This window comes from Lissotriton vulgaris, chromosome 8 (genome assembly GCF_964263255.1).
Source record: "Lissotriton vulgaris chromosome 8, aLisVul1.2, whole genome shotgun sequence".
Classification (NCBI taxonomy): Eukaryota; Metazoa; Chordata; class Amphibia; order Caudata; family Salamandridae; genus Lissotriton; species Lissotriton vulgaris.
In genome coordinates this window covers 1558278617-1558300110 of record NC_141696.1, presented here as the reverse complement: position 1 = coordinate 1558300110, position 21494 = coordinate 1558278617, and the positions used below count along the sequence as shown (strand labels likewise).

The following is a 21494-nucleotide window of genomic DNA, read 5'->3' as shown; positions in this document are numbered from 1 at the left end:
CATGCAGCAGCTTACACAACAACAGACATACTGATGCACACATTCAGACAGTTTAGTCACTAACCCATGCATTTAGTAAGACACATTTAATCACTCACTCATGCAGTCAGTCACGCACCTACTAAATCCTTCTTCCAGACAATTATACATCTACTCATTCTTCAATATGTAAAACATATTTAAACTTTACAGATACACACAGTCACTAGATGATGTCATCAGTGATGTCAAATGAGATGTCGTAAGTGATGTCATCAGTGATGTCACTGACCATGTCATGAATGATGTAATATGTGACATCATCAGCAGTGGATTGCGGGTGCGCAAAATATAGTTAGTACAACTAACTATATAGGAGCAATTTCAATGTTTTTTTAAATGCTAACTCCTAACTATATAAGGCCTGAAACCTATGGTTGTTTAAGTGAATTTATATATATATATATATATATATATATATATATATATATCTCCACACCACTCCCCATCCAAAATAAAGGGAACCGACACATGCTTGCTGGTTCAGGTTTTTTTAATTGACGGGGCTCTGTTGTTAAATATATATATAGTGTTAAGTAGTCCTAACAGGCAACAGCAAATACTGTGAATATGTCATTATTTACAATGGTATTAGGCACAGTATAAGCAGACTTACTGGAATTATGTGGCAGCGAAGGACCAAATTATGCGGCAGGGTTGACTGAATTAAGCAAGAAAAGGCAAGTTATGTGGCAAATAGGGAACATTTTGTGACATTATTATTTCATTTTTCTGTAAGTTTTTCATGTTGTAGCACTGCCTGGGCAAAGATTTTACATGATGAGCAGCAGGTAAGCATCCAAATACAGCATTACGCAGTAGAAAGATGGCCAGGCAACCTTTCCACCTCTCAAGGACACAAACTGCCATGTGTTTAGTAACTTCTATTCCATTTGAGCTACAAACAATTATTTTTTTGTTACAATCTGCAGATTATGCATCAGATGATGGATTATGTGTCAGAAAACACTGCAACCACAGAAACACATAATCATACATCCAGTTGCCCAGAGTATAAATAAAGCAGGCACAATGGCACTCGAGCCCAGAAGGGTGAGGGCTCCATTGCATCACAATTATGACTGTTTCGCTTTTCAAAAGAGGCATGGAGGCTCCTTTTCATTGCTAGCATTAGGCCTGAAGGCATCCGTACTGCAAAGAGGCCAAGAACCCGTGGAAGTTTTTTTTTTGTTTGTTTTCTGAACAGGACAGAGAGCCACTTTCAAGATTGGAGTGATGGTCAGGCATGGCAGATAAGCGGTAAAAGAGTCAGAGGAGACAGCCTGCTACTCCCAGCCATAGGTATTATTAGTGAAACAGTTGCATTCAGATCTAGAAGTGTGAGGGGCTGACACCACCCTAATTATTGGGAGTAGTGGTGTTATATTCAACTTCTGTCAGGTGATGTATTCTTTTAGGAGCTTCATGTTTAGAGTGGATTATGACTGAGTTAAAGCAAAAGTAGCCCAGAAAATGGCCTCATAATTCCCACTCTCTTCGATCAGCCTTTTTCCACCTGCTCCCTCAAATCTTGCCTTAATGTTTTGGAGGGGGACTTTGCATCAAAACATTTTGCTTAGGGGTCCTCAGAGTAAAAAAGTTTAAAGACCTCTGGCATGCCTGACAATGTTTTCTGTCTTACTATTACTCAAGTCTTTATATTTTGTATCCTACTTCCAGGTGCTGCTTACGTTCCAGGATGTGGTTGCCTGTTTCTCAAAAGAGGAATGGGACCTTTTACACAGCTGGCAGAAGGATCTTTATGCCAACCTGATGAAGGAAATAAACCAAGTTTTGATGTCCCTGGGTAAAGTTTATCTGACTGTATTTTGTAAAGTTTGAATAGCCTATAAGTTACCAGGCACTTTGCTATTTTAGGGTCCCGTAGCTAGGTTTTGAAATAGTTTGGCAGTATTTCCTTAATGTTCTTTATGTTCATTGCAGTACTTTTTTGTGTGCGTTCTTTAATTGAATTCCTTTTCATATACACACGCAAGATGTACAGTGGACTGCTTTTTTTGATTCTTAGGCTGTGACATAGAAACAAAATGCCTCTAATGCTGTATTTGGCACCCTAAAATTATATGTGTGGCAATAGCTGCTGTTGCACAAGAAGGGTGCACCCTTCTAGCTTCTATAATAAACTCCCTTTTTTACATTTTACCTCTGTTGTTTGAAGGAGCTCGAGAAAAACAACATATTCTCTTTTATTTTTTATACAGGTCCTGTAATTGCAAAATCAGTCTTTTCTCTGAGAGTGAAAGAAAAGCAAAGCCTGTGTCCTCCTGTTGATGAGGTCTTTGACAAAAGACACAAAGACAACCATTCCCCGGGTAAGTGAGAGGGAGTACAAGCGGTTCAACAGTAATCTGGTATATTTGTTCCTGCAACAACAGACAAAATTGATAATCATTCACACACACAAACATACACATTTATAGACATGTGCAAGGACAGATTTGCACTGACATTGATACTTATCACATTAACTCATACCTTTTCACGTTTTTCCAATTCAGAGTAAATCAAAGTTCATTGATAGATAACGACGTGGATGCTTACAACAAGCTGAAGTACTAATTCAAGTTTCTGAATTATTAGCCCCATGTCATATTCCCTCTTGTCCTAGACTCCGAGTAGTATCGACTGCAGGCTCCGCCACAGTACTTCATATGTAATATGGACTGTCTAAGGATTATTTCAGTAACCACACTAGGAGGCGATCTTTTATCTGCATGACAATGTGTCCCATATAAATGAGAGGATTACATTTGACAGGAACTCCTCGGTGGACGTAATGGAGACGACTCCTGTTCCTGAGGATGAAAAGTGAAAAGCTGAAGAATGACTTCAAGCTCCTCAGAGTATAATCGCAAACAAGCAGTTCAGTCTAGAACCTGTGGAGGAGCCAGAACCTGGTTAAGTCCACACTAGGGACATTCTTAGACTCTGTAGTTTATTCCTCAGTACCAAGAAATCTAGGGGCATACAAGGCACTTTAAAAGCAGAATACTAATTTGTACTTTTTTCTCGGTGCACAGTGCATGGCATACCCAATTCGAAATCTAGTCTCCAAACTGAGAATTAGGCAGATTGTGACAGTAGAAGTCTATTTGCTGATGGAACCATGGTCATTCTGACCAAAAAGGTTGAAGGTGACAAAATACTATTTGGAGAGCAGCACTGTATAAATACAACTGTGTCCTTTTTTTATTATTCCTAAGTAGACCCTTGTAATTTAAAATCCACATCTAAATATACTATCTCCAACATCCCCACCCTAGCCAAAATCCTAGAAAAAATGCGTACAATCCCAACTTTGTGCTCACATTGAGAATTTCTAACTCCTAGACCTGCATCAATCTGTCTTTCAGAAAGGGCACAGTACTGAATCGGCTCTAACTCACGTTACGGATGACATTTTAAAAATGCTTGACCAAAACGATTCCTGCCGCCTAATCCTCCTTGACCTTTCCTCTGCATTCGACACGGTCAATCACGACAACCTCCTATCCATTCTGAAGAACAGGATGGGTTTCTCTGGTCGGATGCTACAATGGTTCTCGTCCTTCCTCCTCCACAGATCACAAAGAGTCAAGGCAGACCACTCTCTCGCACCCCTCCCCAGTTCTCATGGGGGTACCCCAAGGGTCTGCCCTATCTCCTATACTCTTTAATCTTTTCCTGGAACCATTAGCTAACTCACTAAATTCCACGAACAATCTCTTTCATATGTATGCTTACGATACGCAACTTTAATTGAAAATTGCTGCCCCGGATAACATCATCTCGCTCAACACTACCTTAACGTCTACTCAGAATTGGTTAACTGAGAACCATCTCCTGCCCAACACCTCCAAAACTGAATTCCTTCTCATCTCCCCTCTGAACCACATCCCCAAGCTAGACCTTTGGTTAAATCACCTCACAGCTTTTAACTTCACCCCCCTCATTATAGACTCAGCCAAATCTCTCGGAATCACCCTGGACAAGCACCTGAACATGAAGAATCATATCAGCAATGTGTGTAAGGGAACAAATCACTTGATGAGGACACTTAGAAATATCAAACCATTTCTTCTAAATACTGATTTCAAGCATGTGGTCCAAGCGCTTGTCTTACCGAGGTTAGACTATGGCAGCGCTGGGCTCTGTGGCCTTCCCAAGTACAACCTGGCTCCACCAAGACCATCACTAAACGCTGCGTCCAGACTGGTCACAGGTACCAAACGAAATGTGTACATATCCCCAGTCTAAACTTCTCTTAAATGGTTGCCTTACGAAGCTCGAATTCAGTTAAGGATTGCTGTTAGCACACAAAGTTCTCCATCTCAAAACTCCCAGGTACCTAGCGCAAAAGCTTGAATTATTCTGTGGTGGTAGAGCCTCAAGAAGTGTAAACACTTTCCTACTTAAACCACAAATCTTTAGCAAAAAGAGAACTTGTCACCGAGCCTTTTCCGGCGCCGCTCCAAAGATATGGTATGGAACTGTCTTTCACCGGAAGTACGCAGAATCTCCTCAACGATTGCCTTTAAACTGGAAGTCAAAAGATTCCTAATTAACAAATTCTTACCTCAATTGGGCTAGTCTCACCTGCTCAAAGTCATTGATCCTAAGTCATTTGACCATCATTGGATGCTGCTCTCCTTTACCTTGTGGTGTGCCCCCCTTGTAGTCCGCTATGTACCTGTTTATTGTATTACTCTCCTTGAACCCATTCGTCTTGTAATTATGCGTTTATTCTTGTTTTTATTCGTACCTTATTGCATTTATTACCTTCCTTCCATCCTTTTTGTAAAGCGCTCTGATATCCTTTGTGATCTTGTTTGCGCTTCATAAAACTTTATAAATAAAATCCAGACATGTAACACAATAAAACACATATACCTAAAAAAAAAAGCCACACCTCTTGGCTTTGTCAACACTTGTTAGCTGTATAAGATAAAGGAAATTAAACAATGATTTTGTTGTGAAACAATATGTTTCATTCTGAAAATGTGAGACTCTGAAATAAACATTACTACGGTGTGTGGAAGGAGGTGTGAACTTCTGAGTGTCTCAGTCACTCCCATTCATCCCTTAAACAACTTTCTTCTGTTGTCTCTCACTGTTAAACACTTATACTCCTGTTTTCACCACATCTTTCTAAAATCCTCCATCTGTATATCTCATATTTTCTTAAAATTATCTTTGAGATGCGCGTAATTGTTGTGTATTGTACAGGGAGTGTATGTATTAGGGGGTTTACCCAAACATAGTCACTGGGACCTGGGTTCAATAAGTACTAGGAGGAAGGGGTCCCAGTGTAAACATAGAACAATATACACAATTCAAAGAATTAATCGTCAAAACAACAAATTGATCCACAATGTTTTAATTCACAAAGGGATAGAGTGTAGTAGATATACACATCATATTATCAAGCGTATTGGCGGTTATACAGTGCCCCGGAGAGGAAGGGAGGAAGTGATCAAGTGAGGATGAGGAGGTGACACGCGTTTACACTGTCTACCTTGACGGCGCGGTCCATCTACTGGCTACGCCGCAGGTAACGATCAATTTGATAACACTTGCCAACAGACACATCCTAGAGGGACATCACTTTCTACAGAACTTTGTTAATCTAGTTCCACCTCGACTAATCTCAGGTTACCTGCCCCCCCCTTTTTGGTCCTGATGAAGACCCCGCAGCAAGGGTTCAACTTTTCCCTGCATTGATAAGAGGGTCGAAACGTCGACAACGACTCCCCTCGTGTCAACTTCACGCCACCATCTTAACATTAATTGTATTCTGTGAAGTATGTTCATCTAATGTAATTTGCCAAAATCTTTGGCTTTTTTGGTCGTGTATAAAACTGCCAATATTGTTTTGCTCGATTGATTGATTTTACTGTCACTTCATACATGTCACCTCCTCATCCTCACTTGATCACTTCCTCCCTTCCTCTCCGGGGCACTGTATAACCGCCAACATGCTTGATAATTTGATGTGTATATCTACTACACTCTATCCCTTTGTGAATTAAAACATTGTGGATCAATTTGTTGTTTTGACGATTAATTCTTTGAATTGTGTATATTGTTCTATGTTTACACTTGGACCCCTTCCTCCTAGTACTTATTGTACAAGGATGCCAAGGATTGGATGTGCATGTATAAGTCTATGATCCACAAACGGGGACCCTTAGAAACATACACTACCTACTGCCTCAGATTCAGAGGTCTCAGGTGCGCGCTGCCATAAAACCCACCTACAATCTGAACTCAACCAGACACCTGGAGGCGACTCAGTTCAGAGTTTGCCCAAGAACCATGTGTTGCATGATAAAATAGAGCTACAGAACCACAATGGTGGGAAAAATGATCTTAATTAATGGAAGATTAAGCCAAATGTGAAATGCAAACGGTGACAGCATTGCTAATTTGCAATACCATAAGGGTCTTTACTGTTATTATTGAAAAATTGATCAGTCTTTTCGGAGACCTGGCGGGACCAGGCCCTCCTAAAGCCCTTCCAGTAACCCAAACCCTACACACATCAGCAATGCTGAGGAAGTAACAGAAGAAAAGGACAGCGAGGCGGGGTGACTTAAGCCTGCTGATTCCTGGGCATGAGGTGAAGAGTTCCATGCCCGGCTTGAGAACGAACCTAAGCATAGGTGAGCGCAGAAGGGAAACTGGACCAGGCTTGTGGGCGAGCTGCAGAGCAGGGCAAGGGGTTGACAACCCTGAAAATCAGGTGTGGGTCAAAGCTCCAAACTACACTGAAAAGTAATTTTGTGTTAGACGTAAGGATGTCTTAAGAATGGAAAAAGGAGGAATAGGACTGACAGATTGATCATGGGGACTAGATAAGGGTAAAAGTATCTCTTTTTCATCGGCGGTATTGGGAGAAAAATGAAAGCTGACAAAAAGAATAAACTAGATTAAGGACGAGACGGGAACGTATGAAAGAAAATAGCAGTAAAGAGAGAAGCCAGATGAGATGGCAGAACTGAGAAAGAGCTCTGAGTTAAGAATTCAGGTAAATAAACAGTAGGAGAAAGAAGGGTTGCTTAAATTCCTTATTTTCAACGGCAGTATTTTTATTTTTATTTACCTACCTGTGCTATCTTTAAGGGTCTTTCTGTCTTTGACGTCTCCAAGGCCAACCTCTGTGGAATGCCACAGTGAAGACAAGAGATTGCTAGACTTTAATGTTTTCTTTATGACTGTCTTGTGGTGGAAAGCCTGTGCTATAAAGAGAACAACAATTCTCATTCAAGGCCTTCTTCAATCAGTTACAAAGATGCCATGATCTGCAACGTTGCCCCTCATTCCGAACTGCAACTGCTATTTCCAGAACCAAAGCGGGCAAAAAGAGAAACTGTTGCTCAGGCAGGGCCGTTTCCTGGCATGGCCAGCCAAAGAGCCGTGTGACCCACCACACAGCCAAGAGCTAGGGAAGGTCAGTAATTGCCAGCCTGACCTGCAAAGACAGCTGCTGAACGTTGGCTGTTTCAGTGGAATTCCAATTAAAACTGTTTGAATACTCGCAAGGCTCGCTGGTGCACCACAGATAAAAACATCTGGTCAGTAATGGAAGAAGCAGAAATTGGCTGGAGGGGCAGACCCAGGTATGTGGAAGAACTTATGAAAGTCCCCCATAGACCTGTAATGATGCAGCGACACCACAATTGGAAAGTACTGCACCCCGCAGTATAAAGAACACTGGGTGCCGCATCCCTGCAGCAGAAGTCCCTTCAAGTATGTACCGAATGCCTGACCAACTTTATTTAATGTGAATACATTTTCATTTCTTTTTTAAAAAAGAATAACATTTCATGAGAATTATATGTATTGTGAGTGACAAATATGCTACCTGTATAAGGTTTTATAGCTCGCACCATCCTCCAAGCAGGAGCATTGACTCATCTGTTTCACTAGCCCTTGAAATTCACGAGCACGCGGCAGTACATTTTGCTCCTCTGGCTCCAGAGACACCAGCAGTACTTGTCACAAGGTTTGCTTAGTTGCCCTTGAGTCCCATTAGCCTGGGCACTAGTCGGAGATATGAAAAAAATCAAAATTTGCCAGATGTCTCAAATTGTAAACTGTATGCTGCGTTGTTATTAAGCTGACAAATAATGTATAAAAAATAAAGAAGCCAATACTTATAAAGGGGAATGAAAGATAAAGACTGTCTCTTTATATAAAATCACAGTGACTTTGGTTGGTAAATTGTTCTAACTAAGTGATTTCTGTTTTTACAGGTGTAGCAGTTCCTGAATTTGACATGTTCACTCTAAGCAGAGAGGATGGCCACTGTCCAGTAGATCCGCTGAACACAGAGACAAGGGAGTCCCCTTATCCACTCCACACAGGTCAGAAGAAATCATCATGATATAATAGTACGCGTCCATTGTTTAGATGACACAGGCCGGGCTGTACACTGCCTTTACTAGAGTGAGAGTAAAGACAGAGTGTAAGTTTTGCCGACCTCATCTGAGTCCCTAAAGTCTATCATTACAACCACAAGTATGACCCTCTTGGTGCCACTTACATGGACTTATACTTAATATTATGGTCTTATGCTGTCTGTTTCGTGAGGCTAGAACAGGGGTCTCCAACCTTTTCTGTAGTGAGAGCTAATTCTGCTCAAGGAAAGTCCTGCTGAGCTACTAGCATATTTCATCACTGTAAAATGCTGATGATATGTATTAAGTAGAACCTCACAAATGTGCTTGGGGTGACGGGTCTAAGATCTGCTTTTTGAGAACAGCAGTCACTTCGATCCCCAAGCGAACAAGATTCCTTTATAAAGTCATGATAATTTGTTGTTTTTTTGTTGACAGAAGGGAATCTACATGCTTATTGCATCGTTCACCACCTAACAAATTCATGGAGTTTAGCATTAAAGAGGCCATGGTCCAGAGGTGTTATGTCTTCCTCCGAAGCTGTTGTTCTCCCAGCACTCGCAGGGCGACTGTTTTGTTTGCTCGATAAGCTTATGCTCGTTAGGCAGTTACCTATTTGAAAGTTGAGAATCTATTGAACATATTTTTCAGAGAGGGGTATAATTTGTCTTCCACCACTGGCAGACATAGGTAGCTTAATGAGACGTTTATTCCCAAATATACATCCTATGCAGACAAAATAACAGCTTGTTGATTCTGTCATTAACACCCAGCATGGAGAAAAGCACGTCCTTAATACTCAATCTAGCATCGCAACTGGTAACCCTGGCATTTGCATCCATCACTTTCCTGAATCCCACTGCAAAGTTTTTCCAGCCCACCCAAGCCCATTTCTCGCCCAATGCAACCCATCCATGTGCCACATCCAAACGCGTTCCCTATAGTCCACCATCCACCTTTCTTTATGTCTTTAGTGTGTATGACCCATCCTAGTGCCGCATCCAAACGCATTCTCTATAGTCCACCATCCCCCTTTCTTTATGTCTTTAGTGTATATGACCCATCGTAGTGCCGCATCCAAACGCGTTCCCTACAGTCCACCATCCACCTTTCTTTATTGTCTTTAGTGTATATGACCCATCCTAGTGCCACATCCAAACGCGTTCCCTACAGTCCACCATCCACCTTTCTTCATTGTCTTCAGTGTGTATGACCCATCCTAGTGCCACATCCAAACGCGTTCCCTATAGTCCACCATCCACCTTTCTTTATGTCTTTAGTGTGTATGACCCATCCTATTGCCACATCCAAACGCATTCTCTATAGTCCACCATCCACCTTTCTTTATGTCTTTAGTGTATATGACCCATCGTAGTGCCGCATCCAAACGCGTTCCCTACAGTCCACCATCCACCTTTCTTTATTGTCTTTAGTGTATATGACCCATCCTAGTGCCACATCCAAACGCGTTCCCTACAGTCCACCATCCACCTTTCTTTATTGTCTTTAGTGTATATGACCCATCCTAGTGCCACATCCAAACGCGTTCCCTATAGTCCACCATCCACCTTTCTTTATGTCTTTAGTGTGTATGACCCATCCTAGTGCCACATCCAAACGCGTTCCCTATAGTCCACCATCCACCTTTCTTTATGTCTTTAGTGTGTATGACCCATCCTAGTGCCGCATCCAAACGCGTTCCCTACAGTCCACCATCCACCTTTCTTTATTGTCTTTAGTGTGTATGACCCATCCTAGTGCCACATCCAAACGCGTTCCCTATCGTCCACCATCCACCTTTCTTCATTGTCTTCAGTGTGTATGACCCATCCTAGTGCCACATCCAAACGCGTTCCCTACAGTCCACCATCCCCCTTTCTTTATGTCTTTAGTGTATATGACCCATCGTAGTGCCGCATCCAAACGCGTTCCCTACAGTCCACCATCCCCCTTTCTTTATTGTCTTTAGTGTGTATGACCCATCCTAGTGCCACATCCAAACGCGTTCCCTACAGTCCACCATCCCCCTTTCTTTATTGTCTTCAGTGTGTATGACCCATCCTAGTGCCGCATCCAAACGCGTTCCCTACAGTCCACCATCCACCTTTCTTCATTGTCTTCAGTGTGTATGACCCATCCTAGTGCCACATCCAAACGCGTTCCCTACAGTCCACTATCCCCCTTTCTTTATTGTCTTTAGTGTGTATGACCCATCCTAGTGCCACATCCAAACACGTTCCCTACAGTCCACCATCCACCTTTCTTTATGTCTTTAGTGTGTATGACCCATCCTAGTGCCACATCCAAACACGTTCCCTATCGTCCACCATCCACCTTTCTTCATTGTCTTCAGTGTGTATGACCCATCCTAGTGCCACATCCAAACGCGTTCCCTACAGTCCACTATCCCCCTTTCTTTATTGTCTTTAGTGTGTATGACCCATCCTAGTGCCACATCCAAACGCGTTCCCTACAGTCCACCATCCACCTTTCTTTATGTCTTTAGTGTGTATGACCCATCCTAGTGCCACATCCAAACACGTTCCCTATAGTCCACCATCCACCTTTCTTTATGTCTTTAGTGTGTACAGCATCATCCATGAGATGGGGCAGCTTTTCCATGGATTGAATATGTTTGACTGCTTCTGTATCTTTTAGTCTTTGGTCCTGATTTAGATCTCGGCGGTTGGGTTACTCCGTCACAACGGTGATGGATTTCTTGTGCGCGGGAATATCAATCCCATCGTAGCCAAACGGGATGCAGGTTTCGGCGGTCAGGATATCTGTTGGCGTTGTGATGGAGTAACACAACCGCCGAGATCTAAATCTGGCCCTTTGTCTGCAATAGCAGACTAAAGATTCCCTTGTCCTTTGTTGTACCATCACGAGACAGTGTATGCCCATCACAAGGAGCGATGGAACCAGCCACAAGCCTGTGCATATACTTGTCACAACCAAAGAAGCGGGCGGTGACACCCGGATCACATTGCCATATTGGTTTCATCATAGGACTGGTCGGTTTTGCGGAGCCAACATACCTTCCACTCTCAAACATCTGCCCCATACGGGCCTGAATGGCCTTCAACAAACCCTCCTGGGAAGGAGATGCAGGATTGAGCCTTTTTTTGCAGATCTCCTTTCCAGCAAGAAGCAGCAGTTAGAATAGCAGATACCGCTGAGATCTATTGAGAAGATTGTGTGATTGTGAGAGAGGAGAAGTGTGGCACAGCGGCCAGTGCGGCTGACTCCCGAGCACGGTCCTCATTGTTCGCTCCCCAGCGCTGGCAGCAGCTCAGCTCAGTATCATGTGACTCTGGGCAAATAGCTCATTTAATTTGCTTGACGGACCCCAGTGCCTTGACACCCTTAAGGGGGTAATATGTTACGCTTTACAAATAGGAATTATTATTATTATTATTATTATTATTATTATTATTATTATTATTATTATTATTATTATTATTATTATGCAGTGTCGACAACAAACTCACAGTCTCCCCGAAGCTGGATAGTGAAATACAGGTGAAAAACATGCTCATCGTTCGCTTCGGGGTCACCACAGCTTCTGCATCCAAGAACCAATTTTTTTGCAAACCTCACAATTTTTTGGGGAGTCCAAAATATCTTTTTGAGGGTGTAAAGGTGAATCCTCTTTAGTTTGGCAGGCTTCACATTCCTTTTGGCTCGCAGGGTTTCAGAACTAAGATAAATCTGTACGCCGATGGTCGTTTAATTTATACGGCGAACCCTGCTAAGACCATCCCTAGTTGGGAGAAGCTAGCAGAGGAATTTGGGTCTTTCTCCGGCTATTGTGTTAATAACAATGCGTCAATATTTACAATGTAATAACATTATTTTCCTCAGTAGAAATAATTATTCCTAATTTTGTCACAATCCTTCAGGAACAGAACACGAGCCAGATCCGTGTTTGTTGGATGAGTATTTCTTAGAAGGAAGAGAAAGCCCGACCTGCCCCAGCTCAGGTGAAGTGCACACACTCTGGGTGTTTACATTACTGTGGTGGGACAGTTCTTCCTCTCAACTCAAATAAACAATGCACCAGTTCCTAACCAATGGTGTTAGACATTGAGCGACCTTTTGAGAAGTGAGAACTTACATATGAGCAGAATGGGACCTACCTCTCTGCCTCGCTCAGCAACAGAGTCGAAAGGGCGCTGTTGGCAACTAGAGATGGGCAACTGCTCTCCTCATTACAGCGGAATACGAATGAATAAAAGAGCATTGAAGAGAAGCAGCAGGAATACAGTTTGCAGGATTATGCTGTATATTCTGATGTATGGGAATTAATAGAAAAACTAAAACTGAGAAACCACATTGGAGGAAACCAAATCATAGAACCCCAATTTTAAGGAAATATGATTTTAAGGAAATACAAAAAAAATGGAAAATTAAAGGAAAAATGTTGTAAATAAAAGAATATGTTAAGGAAAAATCAAAAATTACATTAAACGTGGGTCGAGTTTTTGCGTAGTGAGGGTTTTTGGCTTCAAGGATGGGTGATGTTTAGGGTAGGAGGTTTTTTAGGGGTCTGGATGGGTAGTTTAGGTGCAGAAAGAGGTTTTAGTGTTCAAAGATGGATGGAGTTAAGGGCTGGTGAGGGTTTTGAAGGAACAGGGATGGGTAGTGTTTAGGGGTGGTGAAGGGTTTTCAGGGTTCAGGAATGAGTGGAGTTTAGGGGTGGGGAGGTGTTTTAGGAGTCCAACATGGATGGAATTTATTGGCAGAATGAGGTTTAGGGTTTAGTAACAGAGGGAGTGTAGGGTGGTTCATGGTTTTCAGGGTTCAGGGAAGGGTGGAGTTGAGATGTAGACATGGCGTATGGCTCAGGCATGGGTGGAGTGTAGGGTGCTGTGTGTTTTTTAGGGGTCAGTGATAAGTGGTGTTTAGTGGCAGTGAGGGTTTTTTTTTAGCATTCAGGAATTAGTGGAGGTGGTCGGGATCAGTGTGGTTTAGGAGTGGTGAGGTGTTTTTAAGGTTCAGGGGTGGGTGGAAAGGGTGAAGTTTAGAGGTAGTGAGGGGTTTTAGGGTCCAAGAATGGGTCGAGGTAAGATTAGAAAGGGCTTTTAGGGTTCAGGGATGGGTGGAGTTTGCTGTTCAGAGATGGGTAGAGTTTAGGTGACATGAGGGAATCTTAAGGGGTAGATAGGGATGATGTTTAAGGGTTGTGAGGAGATTATGGGTGGAATTGTGTTTGGGGGTGATGAGGATGAGGATAATTGTGCTAAAGTGGATTTAGAAAAAAAAACACATTCTGTGAATTGCTTTTTTATGAAATGGTAAATGCCATTCACCCTGTACATTTCCATGAAATCGTTGGGTAAATTGTTTCTCAGTAATTGTATTCTATGAAATCTTATACAATCGTATATTCACCCAGAGAGACATTCTTGGGCTGCTGCTTGTCCTTGCTTAGAAATGAGTGTCAGGCCTATGCTATATCTATAGTATTGGCCTCATCAGTAAAGCAGAGGGCATTGTGTTCATGCAATGGATTAGTGTTACTGGTCCTGTCTGGGTGAATGATTATATGGCGCCTCGAGTTGGCTGGTTTGGTGTGAGTCAATCAATCAATTCATCTTTATTCAATTCACAGTAGTGCATCATAAAAGAACACATACAACAATAATATATTTCAAAATAACCAGAAAAATAAATCGTTTAAAAACACTCACAGTTTCAAATAGTGCAAGATCTCTTTTTCTTCTAGTTAATACAGCCCTCGGGAACCTTGCTAGTGCCACACATGTAAATAGATTGGGAAGCAATTGCACGTATGAAAACGCTGGTCTACATTGCTTGAAGTTTAGAGATTTCAATAAAGGAACAATAAAAGATCTCAAATCAGTATATAGTTTACAGAAAAACCGGATGTGAATCGATGATTGATTTGACATGTTGTCACAGGGACACAACCTTAATTCCTTCGACCACTTATTAGTTCTTGGAAATGTCATCAGGCGAAAAAATATATCTAATCTAAAACGTGTTAAAACACATCTATCTTGTGCATTCAAAAAACATTAAAAAGATATGGTCACAGCCTGCATACACCGTTGTGCTAATCGGTAAATATGTGAATATCAATATCCCGCAAACTTTTTTGTTCGATCGTTTATTGAAAGTCTATGACAAAAACTGCCATGAAAAAAAAATATTCTTCTTTTTAAATAAGTGTAAAAAAGTCATATGGCGCACTCTAGGTGTGAGATTTAAAGTCATCAAGGCATGTTTTCAATTAAAAAAAGATAGATTAATCATTATTTTCGTGTTCGTAAGCTTTAGGTTATTTCAAACCGACAAGTAAATAGCAACAAACTAATGAAAACAAGCAGCTCAACAGTTCTATGGTTTTCAGGTCTGCTACATCTTTGCTGAAATGAGCAAGAGAGCCAGCAGTCCTCTCCCAGCTATCAGTCCAAGGCAGATCAGGTTGTATTCTGGAATACCATGAAAACAGTATTGAATGACCACAATATCATTAAAAAGATGTGGTTGCATCGAGCAAGTAGTTAAAACTATTTGGTTATACTGAACTGAAGGTTTAACTAATTCCACTGCTAATCTCAGTTCTTCAAGGTGATTTAAACATTCTGATTTAAATGCTTGTAATATTATTCAAAGAGACCGGTTGTTCATATAATTCCGGGTCGCTGATGTCTACCATGAAGTTCCTAATGTACTTAAGCCATGGAACATTTAATGAACGATCAGAATCACAGCAGTCCTTTACTAAGGCACGATTGAACTCCAGGTGATCCGAAGTCCAGATTTTGTGCTAAAGGAGGGCTGGCTGTATTCCTATCAAATCTGTTAAATAAATGGCACCAGGTCAGAATGGCCGACATAATTTGAACACTAAAAGGATGTGCGAAAAGGTTTTAAACAAAAGCATTTTCAATCACCTGTAGGGATTCCAGGTTTGCGTAACCCCACAACTCAGAGCCCTATTTAGCAATAGATCTACATTTTGCATAATACATCTTTAGCATTTCTTTTGGTTGTTTACAGCCTATTTTCCTAGCAAAGTTGCACAAGGCCGCAATAGATCTAATAAATTGCAGTTTTTTTAAGTTTAACTGCACTTTTCCAATTCCCCTCGCAATCAAATAAGATACCCAAATATGTAAAAGTGGGAGTAAGAGGAATAACACCTTTCCCTACCATAGTCTTGCGCATTGTGATGGAGCTCTGCCTACCTTCATGAAAGTTTTACTTGTATTAAGTCTCAGGCCCCGATCTTCCATAAAGTGCACAAAGTTATCAAGAAGTTGCTGCAGGGCCATAGGAGTACGCGCCATAAGAACTGCGACGTCCTGGTAGAGCAGGACAGGTATTGGGTGTTGTTTAATTTGTGACAGATCCAGACGTAAGTTGGCAAGGGTATCGCCTAGGTTGTTAATATACAGATTGAATAAAAATGGTGCGAGCACGCACCCTTGGCAAACTCCTTTTTCAATATTGAAAGAACTGGTACATTCGCCCTTTATACCAAAACGTACACTGGCACAACTTGTAGAATATAAATATCTCAGGAAACTATTGATTATATGGCCAATTCCTATTGAGGTCATTACGGGCCAATGTTTATCATGGATTACTGAATCAAAAGCAGTCGAATGAACGACAAAGACCAAGAACAAATTAACTCCTTTAATACGAGCATACTTGCTCATAATCAGGTTTAAATTGATAGCTTGGGGGGAGGAGCCAAGCCAGCAACCGCGATGGCCGCCTGACTCATCGGCTCCGCCGACCCGCCTGCTTTCTTCCCGAAGCGCACCGGATCCTGATGCCTATCCTGCTTGAAAGTGGGCGCTTCGGAACCGCGCTGGTCTCCCGACTCGGATGATGTGCTCCCCGTAGACCGGCTCGCAGTGGCACCGGAGCTCCGTCCTCGTCCTGTCCCTCCGTGGCGTGTGAGGGTCCGGATCTTTGTTCCTCAGTGCGGCTGCCCCTGGACTCGACAACAACGACAGCCTGCAGCGGGAGGGATCGGCGGCTGACGAGATACTGTTGCAATACTTGCTACAGTTTGCCGACCGACCCTCCGCGCCTCCATGCCTCCGTGTTCGCTTTGGAAATTGTAGCGGGCGCCACATTGTATCCTTCGCCCGGCTCGAGATCGGCGCTGGGCGAGTCCCCGTTCCTTGGCGCTGCGGTAGACGCCATCTTCTTGGAGACATTGTATCTTAGCTCGCAGCTTCTGGAGACCTGCATGGGTCGCTTTCTGTTATGTGAGCAGTTTCTGGCAGAATCGGGACAGCTGGGGTTTGCCTTGTAGTGTTGACCCGTTCTAACTGCGCCACTTCATAGCATCATCGGCTTCACTATCGGGATGGACTCCGGTGGACGCCCCAGCGGACGACAACATGGCGACGCCCTCCGGGGACGTGACTCTGCTGCCGAGAAACCCATTTTGCCTGCTGAGGTTTTACATGCCCTATGCGACCTGAGATCACTCATTAGAGCGAGCGCCCGGGACCTGAGCGACCGTCTGGATGCTGTACTGCCTGGAGAGCCTTCGGACGTTAGCGCTGCCTGCTACCCCTCGCCAGCCCCGCTGCACCCGGTGATCGGTGGTGATGTCCTGAGCGCCCTGCCATATGTAGCGACGCGGAACCCCCCGGATGAATCGGCTGTCGAGCCCCCCACCCTGGATGTGCTGATGCATGTGGCAGTGGAACCTGCCCTTTGGCTGGAGATTTCTTGTGGGTCGACCTCCCTTGTGCCCACCTTGGGGCCCCCCGGGGTGCCCCCCTGCTCTGCCGGAGGATTGTTGCGTTGGCCCTGGCTGGTCGGCCTTCAAGTACTGCTGCTGGGTTTCTATCCTGATTTGATAGCTTCTGACTGTTTGGCGCTACGTGGGACAAATTTCTTTGTGGGGTTTTTGACTCGGCGGTGGTCCCTACATCTGCGCTTCTCGCCCAAGATGGCCGCTGCCCGCCCGGACTTCACTGATGGGCTAGATCGACGGGGACAAGGCTGACATTGTCTCTATGGTTTCCGGATGGTCGGATGCTGTTATGGCTGACGGAACACTAGCATAGTTGGACTGATGTATGCTACTACACTTTGCTCGCTCGCCTTTTCCAAGATGTCTACCATGAGGCTGGACCATGCCGCTGCTTCGCATCGCAGGGGTCAGGGCTGAGGTTGTCTCCGGTTATGCACGATCTGTCTCTGCTCGCACTGCTGGATACTGATGGACTGCCGGGGATAGTGAATATGGGTATTGTATTGGTCGCGGGGCCCGGGATCGGGCGGCTAGAGATATGTGATGGTGGTCTTGGGAATTTCTGCTGGTCCTCGGTGATTTCTTAAGGGTAATGGATGCATTGACGGGTGGGGACTATGATGTGACTGTTCTTTGTCTGATTTATCCGTTTACTTGATATGTTTCTCCCCACCTGCACTTCTGATTGCTACTACTCTTACGCAGATGGTATTGTGAGTGAGGGATGTTTATAGGACCGGTGGTGACCGAGATCACGTTGAATCTAGCTCCTCCCTGCCTTCTTTGAGAGTTGGAGGGTGGGATGGCTCTTCTCACTCTCAATACTCTCTTTCCCACTTGGGGGTTTCTTGGGGCGACAGGCATGCCTATGGGGGGGGGGTGGGCCGTGGCCTTCCGCTGGTATGCAGGGTGGGGGGATGGGATGTGTTTTATGTTTTCTCTTTGTTTCTATGGCCCTCTTTCTTTTTCTTCTCTTCTTCTGTTTTCTTTTTCTATCTCTCTTCGCTTCCTTTGGGGTCGGGGTTCAGTTTTATTACGGAGTTTATTGTATCCTCTCATCATGTGACATAGCGGTTGATCTTGGTTCTTATATGGTGGTCCTTTGTTTTCTGTCACATGCCTTCCTCTAACACGCCTCCTTCCAGATGCTCCTCAAATGATAATAGCTATCCTGGTCAGTGATTGGCTTTTACTCGTTTTGTAGTTTTGGATTCGCACTCGACAAAATTATAAAATTAAACCTTTTTATATCTTTATGCTATTGTTCCATGTCACATACAGTACTCTTTGCTCATAGACAGCTCTAATGGCGTTCTGTTCCGTTGATTCTGCTTTATCCTTTTCCTATATGTCATAGCGGCCGGCCCTGAGGGGTTGTAGGCAGACGCTGTGTATTGTGCATTTTACAAATAAAGGTTTAAAAAATAAAAATAAAATAAAAAAATTGATAGCTTGGTCAATAGTCCCTGATCCTTTTCGGAATCCATATGGTAGGTCCGAGATTATATCATTATCGTCTGCCTAGCTTAGCAGTCTATTTAAATTTATACGGCCCACAACCTTTACCAGAGAATCTAGTAAGGAAATTGGTCTATAATTTGCAGGGCAGTTACGATCACCTTTTTTAAATATAGGAACGATATGGGACTCAAAACATGAGACGGGAAACCCTGCACTCTGACATGATCTAAAAACAAGAGTCAGGATGGGGGCCCCTGCTGTGAGTCACTTTCCTGTGTTCCTTGTCACGTTGATGCTGACAGTTTCTTAGGCTAAATGTTACCCGTTCTTTTTAGGCTCTGTAAGTCTTATCCTCGTTTTATAACATACCTTAAAAAAAATAGAAGTCTCTTTATTATTATCTGCCTATGCGGACTTTGTTTGACTGGAAAAAAGGATTAAAGGAGGCTTTCAATCATCAAGCTGCTACACAGTCTGCCAGGGGCTTGTAACCATCTGGCCGCCTCTCTCGGGAAGAAGAGGTTTTCATCCACAGACCCCGTAGTTTATACTGAGGGAATCATGCAGGCTCAGTCAGGATGTCTGTCCAGGTACCTGCCCTCACTTCTGCCATGCTACTGTCTCTGGAAACATGTGTTTTATGTTCTTCAAGACATCAGAGTGTTCTGGTGCAGGATGGTGCATCTGCAGTACTTGTGGGAATTTTTATTACTTGTTTTACTTGTTTATGCTGATATCAAGGAAGTCTCAGTGAACGTAAAAGTGGGCACTAGGACGCACATCACCACAGTGACAAGTGGGCACCCTTTGTGTATGCGAAAGATTCATGTTTCTAGGATGACTGACTTTTTTATGAGCCTGGCAATATATGGTATATATACCAGGTTGCTACTCAAGCTCTTTTTTCAGAAGGGGTATTATTTAAAATAAGAAACGGTATACGTTATTGCTTTTTAAGCCCATATGTAGATCAAACCTCCATGTTCATGCCTTGGAACATTCCTCAGCACTGTGTGCATTCTAGATGATATGAAGAGAATCTTTTTTTTCTTTCTTCAAACATCTTTCGACTTTGGATTTCTACTGACATGTTCACCATTTTTAGCTCTGTTTTTGTATGTTAAATTTAAACAGCAAACAAAAGGTATCTTTGAATTAAGAGTATACCTTATTAAAAAGAAGAGAGTTGTTAAGATAATTTTTTCATAGTCAATTGTCTGTTTTGGATCTATCAAAGATCTACCACTGCTGTGGTGATGGTGCATTCTTCTTTGTAGCACAAGCCCTAATTCAGGTGCCAGTGTGTTTGTCAGACCCATTTAAGTGTCAATGCAATTTTGAAAAACTGTCTGGCTGCCACCATTTTGTGTGCTTGTTTGTATTTGTGTTGTTCAGGTGAGTACTGTTAAGATGTTACAAGGAGTGTCTTTAAAATTTCCATAATTCCTATTTTGCATTCAGTGCCCGGAAATTCATCGTTTTGTCTCATGCTCTAATTCATTGAACTGCAGAATTTTATTTTAGAGGTGGTCACCCATTGGTTGCTGACGATTGAGTTGCTGATGATTGAGTCAACGGAGGATCACATGCTCACGCGTTAGGCTGCACAGTCCGTGGCAACGGGGGAGGGCACCCAGATTTCGTCAAGCTGCGCAGGGTTAGATAATGGAACTTTTTGATACACATAGAATGGGAGGGGATCAGAGGCTCTCTAAAGGTTTTGGCACTGACCTCAAAAAGGGATAACAGGACAACACCCTAGTAAACACTGACTGAATTTCTAGGTCTGAAGCTTAATGAGTAATAATTTTTTGAATAAATCAAGATTTTTTTTATTGTTAATGATTCAAAAGTTTTTCCTAGGCTAACACATGCTTCACAACTAACATTTCACTTCTTTAGGGCCAAAAGACATATACTTAGTAAATGCTGTTAAAAATGCAGTGCATCGATGGGAAAGGATTACATAACTATAAGGAGAATTTGATCATAGAGAAAAGAATTACAAGGAAATGTAACAGAAAGAAGAAGAAAAATTGAGAAAAAACACCAAATTTTGTAGTAATTAATATATTATTTACATGAAAATGTAAAAAGTAAAACTAAACAGAGTAGGTATCCTGAATACACGAGGGACTGCACCATAATAAGTGGCAAACAGAAAACTTAGTGAAAAGAACAGAAAGAATATAGAAAATGAAGACATTATTTATCCAGATGTTGGTAATAAATGTGTTGTCTAAGGGACACATGTACGATGCAGCAGCACTGCATGTTTTGCATTGAAAACCAAATGAATGTGAGAATAAGTGATAATAGTCCCAAGTACAACATGCAGTTGAAGGGGAATAGGCCAAAATATACTTTAGGAACGCTGCAACAAGTATAGAAAGTTCGATAAAGTAAAATAGAGCACAACAATATTATATGGCAACATCGTACCCAATCTGAAAATCTTTAGCAGTAACAAAAGGAGATACAAAATTCTTGGTAATAATCCTGAATCTGAGAAAGAAAGGTGACATTAATAGCAGTTCGTATTGTAACTGATGAACACGACAAAAGTTGATAAACAGTCATTGATCGTATTAGCCCCAAAGTACGAAACTTACAATGTGTGCAGATATATTTCGTATTCTAGTAGTAGTGATCATGGGCTGTATTTAGACTTCACAAATTCTGAAAAAAGTAAAACAATAAACCATATGTAGGGACTGTGTGTCTGAGAGACCAATAAAGTTCAGTTGAAATTCACTACCTTATAAAGTAAACAACCCAAACGGATCACCGTTGTGCTAATCGGTAAATGTGTGAATATCAATATCCCGCAAACTTTTTTG

General features: G+C 42.5%; 1 protein-coding gene across 3 annotated transcripts in view; it reads left to right on the top strand.

Annotated features, from left to right (window-relative positions):
• LOC147700402 (uncharacterized) overlaps window positions 1-21494 on the top strand; it is a 136238-nt gene that overhangs the window by 41874 nt on the left and 72870 nt on the right. For 2 of the 3 annotated variants that reach the window (XM_086935753.1, XM_086935755.1), the window contains exons 2-5: window positions 1720-1846; window positions 2262-2372; window positions 8295-8405; window positions 12341-12421. In XM_086935753.1, coding sequence (XP_086791879.1) covers window positions 1720-1846; window positions 2262-2372; window positions 8295-8405; window positions 12341-12421 — 430 coding nt within the window. The remainder of the gene's footprint in view (window positions 1-1719; window positions 1847-2261; window positions 2373-8294; window positions 8406-12340; window positions 12422-21494) is intronic. The other variant, XM_086935754.1, reaches the window with a different exon arrangement.